The sequence below is a fragment of the Hipposideros armiger genome, unplaced genomic scaffold, assembly GCF_001890085.2.
Source record: "Hipposideros armiger isolate ML-2016 unplaced genomic scaffold, ASM189008v1 scaffold_953, whole genome shotgun sequence".
Lineage (NCBI taxonomy): Eukaryota > Metazoa > Chordata > Mammalia > Chiroptera > Hipposideridae > Hipposideros > Hipposideros armiger.
In genome coordinates, this window is record NW_017732303.1 from 221,908 (window position 1) to 227,807 (window position 5,900).

A 5,900-nucleotide genomic window follows, 5' to 3' on the forward strand; every position below is an offset into this window, starting at 1 on the left:
TCTTTGTCTCTTTTTTTCCTTAAACCTCGCCCCCCCACTTCAGGTACTGTTAACTGGAACGCCAAGGCAGGACCCCGGCATATTTGGCGCCCGAACAGGGACCTGAATATTGGGGATCAGGTGAAGGTCACCACGGAAAAAAGCGTGTACACGGGTAAGTGGTGAGCGGTGAGAAAAGACCGGGAGAGATAGTTAAAGATGGGTGCAGGAAATAGTAAACAATTGTACACCCATCTCCTACTGAACCTCCTCAAGGCCAGGGGAGCGAAGGTAGGAAAGCCCCAATTAGAAAGGTTTCTAGATTTTACAGAAAAAATTTGCCCCTGGTTCCCGGAGGAGGGGACCGTAAGTTTAAAAACATGGGACAGGGTAATAGCCAGCTACTGTTTACTCAAATGTTAAAAAAATATGTTAAAAGCTCGAGGAGCTAAAGCAAGTGAGAAACAGCTAAATAGATTTTTAGACTTTAGGGCCCTCTAAATAACTCTTTGGCAGCCACACTTCCTCTTCTGTATTCAACAATTTAATAAAAGTAAGTCTTAAAAGATTTCTCTAACTCTCAGTAACTTTCAAGGTCTTCCAGATAGCCTTAAATGTAAACAGCCTCCGCTTAAGGCTGAGTTAACTAAAAAGAAAAAAAACAGGCACTTTTAAACCCAAACGGCGGTCCCCCCCCACTCCTTATTACAGCCTCTTAAAGTTATAAGGACAAGCATAAGATCTTAGGTCCTCTCTACAATTGTTAATTCTGTTTATATATATAGTCTCTGATACTTGTCTATGTTTTATATGTTTTATAATATTTTTACCTCCAGAAGGTATTATTAATTTATAATAATTAACTAAAAATAAAAAAATAAACTCTTAATTAAGATAATAAAAATTAACTCAACTACTTCTCAGGATCACATAATTTAAATAAATAAATAAATAAATTTATTTAACTAAGACTAATTTCTTAGTTTTACCAAATTATATATAATAATAAAAGTTATTAAATATTTAATAGGTATTTTGAAATAACAAAATATCAAAATATCAATTATTAAATAGGTCTAAATTTGTCTATTTCTGGCTTCTTATCACAGAGGCATTAAGGGGTAAATTGAGATATATTAATATATCATATATTACATTACAAAAGCCTATGCTTTTCAAGGTTATAAAAAATATTCCTACCAAACAGCCTGACATCACCAAATAATGGGGGCTCTGGCAACTTTGCTTTAACTTCAGTAACAAAAAATTTCAATTAGATGGGTCATCTTAAATCTTTTAATAAATGCTCCGAACTCCTAGCAGATATTGATAAAAAAAAATGTAAAACCACCCAATATCTTAATCTTAGGTGTTTTAAAATATAAGGTTAAATATAAAAATCAGGTCAAGTGTGCTGGCTTTTGGATATTTTTGATTATAGGGTTAAGTTTAATTAATATTAGGTACTGTTAAGTATACAATGGTCAATTTTAAGGTTCATAAACTTTGTTTGACTGTATTTTTTAATGTGAATGGATGGCATTGGTTAACTTTGGATGTACTTGAGGTTAAGTATAGTCAACTGTAAGTATTTTTGTATTTTGAGGGTCAGTCAACAATACCCATCAATTTCTCAAAAATTAATAAAACAAAAAGGGGGAGACTATAGGTATTCCTTGGGTGCCAAGGATACCAACCTTAACTAAATCCATTTTTCAAATTTTGAGATTTCTAATTTTCAGTTTTTAAAATTTTTTACAACGTCTTTATAATGGGCAATTTTATCTAACAAGGACTAGATTCGGTCCTTGTGTGGGGGAAGGAATGTCTATGTTTCTTCCTAGGAACGCAGGACAAAAGAGAAAAGGACATGCTCACAACAGAACACAGACACTTCAATTTGGATTCCAGATCGTTTGGTCCAGGCTGGTGACTCCCTGGTCGGATGGAATGTTCGCCTTAATTTGTTAGGTGATTGTTCCGGGGGGAAGAAGATAAATTGACCTGTTCCTCAGTCATGTTCACCTTGTGGCAGAAAATTGGGACTTGACACCGGGGCTGTTCCGTGGAGAGACTGTCATGGGAACAGCCCTGCCCNAAGAATCAAATGTATGGTGATGGAAGAACTGACTCTGGGTGGTGAACACACAATGAGATATACAGATGATGTATTACAGAATTGTACACCTGAAATCTATGTAACTTGGCTAACAATTGTCACCCCAATAAACTAATTAAAAAACGACTTTTTTAGATTTAAATTAATATATTTGTCTGCTTTACCTTGAGGTACTAGGGTAGTAAATAGAAACAGTTAGAAAATAGAGTTTGTATCCATCAGTGACCTCATAAATTCTGAACTGGTTAAACATCATAATGGCAAGTGAGGAGTAGGCAAAAAACAAGATGGAAAAATTTACAGAAACAAAAAGCTAATATAAGCTTTGTAGAAAATGCAACAGGACCACTAATAAAACAAAACAGCATCTTCCCCAGACTCAGCTCTGCCTCCATGTCAGTAGACTCTGACTCCACATAAGTGACATGTCCAGACGAGCCAAAGGCTGCAGCACAAACACATTTTTGGCTCTCAACTGGATGCCTCCTCCCTGGTCTCAAGTCTCATCTCCTCCAGGCAGCCTTTTGACTGCTTTACCTAAATTGGAAACCTGACTATGCCACTCCCCTATTAAATAACACCCTTCACTGCCTCTGCATTGCCTAATAAATAACTCACCGGTTGCTTCACTTGGCTTATAGTCCCCCCACCATGACTGATTGCCTCTTCAGGACTCCCTCTTCCAGTAACGGTTCCTATGGCACAAGCCAGGCTGCTTCTCACTTCCTTTTCTTTGCTCATGCCAGTCCTCTGCTATGCAAGCCCTACTCTGACCTTTACACAGCTAACTTATTCATCATCAAGATCTAGTTTGGAAGTCTTCCCTGAGCCCTTCTCCAGATGGCCAGTGGCATATCTTTTTTACTGGATCTACCACATTACAATGACTGGTTTGTATGAGTGGTTCTTTTATGACACTGGGTTATTGAGGGCAGTGGCTATGTTTCATTCATTTTTAGAATCCCGAGTACCTAATACAGTCATCCGGTGAAAATTTGTGAGATAAAATAAAATTCCTTAAAGCAGTGAAGAAGGTTCAAGGCAATATTTTGTAGTGGTTCAGTGCACGAGTGCAATCTAAAGACTGGTTCTGTTATTTACTACCTGAGTAATTTCAAAGAAGTTTCCCATACACCAATGAAAACAAGCCTGGTAATACCCTCCTGATAGGGTTTGAGCGTAAATAAAGAGTAAATTAAATCAGGCATACAAAGCATTTAGTTCAGTTTAACCAAGCTGAGTTCTTCCTCCCCACTACATGCGCCTGTACTCCCAAATATCACTCCCAACACAGCTTGTGACAATAAGCAAATCCTGTTTACTGAAGACATGTTTAATTGCATGAATAGAGATAAAGGTCAACTCTTGATAAAAATCAAACTATGGTTCCATCCTGGAAGTACCCTGTTGCTTTCTTCTTTTCTTTTAGCAGCAGTATTTCTGAATTTCTTCAGCAAGCCACAGGCAGTGCAGGATGCGTTTCTTTTCAGCAGCCAGTTCCTTTTCAGAGAACTGGCCCAAGAGTTTCTGGACAAATATATTTTGGTCTTTCAGGAAAATATTCTTATTGACTCCTACGTTTGGCATATTCTCCAGGGACCCAGATTTAAAATGGAAGCTTAAATGTCTGTTTCGTTTTAGACCAGGCCCTTTCTCTTCAATCCATGTCAACGGGCTGCAAAAACAAACAAACAACACCCCCCTCCATAATGTTAGAGATTACACAGGAGCACAAATGGATGCTTGCTGCCACCTGAGCACCACCTGGTAACAGGTCCTCATTTTGCACCTATCTTCCCTGCAGTTGCTACTCACTGTGGTGGTTCAGGTGGCAACTCAAACTCCACCAGCCTCCCAAAGGTCATGGTTGATTGTTTCCAACTTTACTGCCAAACAGTCCTTTACTTAATTTTGCCATTGGCCAGGGGAATTAATTCAATGATTTTTGTGTGAACATTAATTTGTTATTCAGGAATTTTTACCCTGAGTCTCATGGATCCCTCTAGGGGACCCAGATATGGGCTACAAGCAATCCATGAACCATCTGAGATTGTGTGCAAGCTATTTCCATGTGGATGTGCATTTTTATGGGAAGGAGTTCTTAGAGTTCTTTCATCACATTCTCAAAGAACTCTATGACCCCCCAGCACATGCCAGAAAACACCAGACTCTTTCTGCTGATTAACAAAGCACCTGTTTCCATTTCAAATTTGCCCCCCAAGCACTCACAAAAATCTAAACTCCAAATAGGACAGACTCCACTTCTCTAAAGTCTCACCTTTCTCTTGGTTTGTCTTTTCTCTTTATAGTAGATAAGAGCTGTGTTATTTGCTTAATGAAAAACAGAGAAACCTCCTAAGCAGACTGAACTAAAGAAGTTTCATTGAATAATATGAGAGGAAAACTACAAAATCTGCTTTCTTTTATATATTCTAAAAACAAAACAGCATTAAGGACCTTTTAAATGAAAAAAAACCCTCTATAATTCTTTCACTATATAAAAGTATCTTCAGTTTGAGACAATCCTTTCATATATTGGTCTATATGTATGTAGCATGTAAATCATAAAGTATAAACAATTTTGATTATGCTACTTTTACTTATTTTAAAATATTTTTATTTTGTCTGCATAAAATGTATAATTGATTATATAATTTAATATTTTATTATTGCCAAATATTTAACCTCTTTTCCAATTTTAAACATGAATATCCTGTATTTAACATCTTCCCACATATATACAGTGTACTCCCCTTCTCAGAACAAAGTCCCAGGAATGAGATGATTTAGTGTTGGCCTCTGGCTACTTCTCTTGGCTTTCCCCTCCCTTTTCCTTTCCTACAAGGATGAGTCAGGGTCAAGGACAAGGCAATTTTGTTGGACTGTTGTGCTAGGTGATGGAGTTTTCAGTGTGAAAGGGGGAAGTATATAGTCCTGAGCATGTGTCAGGGTCTCTGACTTTCTCTTGTGTCCTGCCACCATTCCTCAGATTTCCTCTCTCCTCTCTCACTGGGCTACAGTAGGTCAGGCCAGGGGTGGAGAGTTTAGACCAGTGTAGCTAAGGAATTAAGGGAAACTACCCTTTGTTTGTTTGCTTGCTTGTTCTCTGCCTCTAGAGTGATGGGCCATAATAAGGCTTAAGATTTAGGTGTGGAGTTGCAGGAAAAGAACCCAAGCAAGTCACTTAAGATTTTTTTAGGTGTTGTAGGAAGTTTAGGGCTGCCTCCAACCTAGGGAAAGGAGCCCTCCCCTTTGGCTAACCTAGCTACCAAGACCTACACTAAGTGTGGAGGGAATGTTTAAGAGGAAAAGATCTGAAGTATATAAAGGGTGAGCCATTCCAATATCTATACAAGCAGGGAGACATCAGGAAAGGGTATTGGGAGTAACTTCCTCATTGTGTGGTCCTATATGCTAAAAACTTAGACAGTCACTGTTTCCTAATCATGTATTAAAGTGATGACATCAGCTGTTGGCACTTTACTGCCTACTGGATGAAGTTAGCTAAGGACGGGACCTGGTCTACTTGTGTTCGGGGCATGGACAGCACTTAACTCCAGACATCCTAACCAAAAACACAAGCTTGAATTCACAGACAGCTCTTCTGCTCATCCTCTCTGTGAAAACCTTCACTTGCAAATATTTGCATTCATCAACCTGGGCACTAACTACATGCAAAAATGCTTCTTACTTCTCACCTTCTACAGGAAGGTATTCAGCCACATCCATATCCCTAGTAACACAGTGTTGTGAGCCATGCAGGCTGGCTTTACTGTAGTATAACTTGTTTTGCTTCTTGCTC

The 5,900-nt window shown here is 38.4% G+C and overlaps 1 protein-coding gene across 5 annotated transcripts in view; it reads right to left on the reverse strand.

The window, feature by feature from the left end:
• Positions 1-3,396: 3,396 nt before the first annotated feature.
• BLVRA (biliverdin reductase A) overlaps positions 3,397-5,900 on the reverse strand; it is a 92,278-nt gene continuing 89,774 nt past the window's right edge. For all 5 annotated transcript variants that reach the window (XM_019630840.1, XM_019630837.1, XM_019630836.1 and 2 more), the window contains one exon: positions 3,397-3,773. In XM_019630840.1, coding sequence (XP_019486385.1) covers positions 3,524-3,773 — 250 coding nt within the window. In that variant the 3' untranslated portion in view covers positions 3,397-3,523. The remainder of the gene's footprint in view (positions 3,774-5,900) is intronic.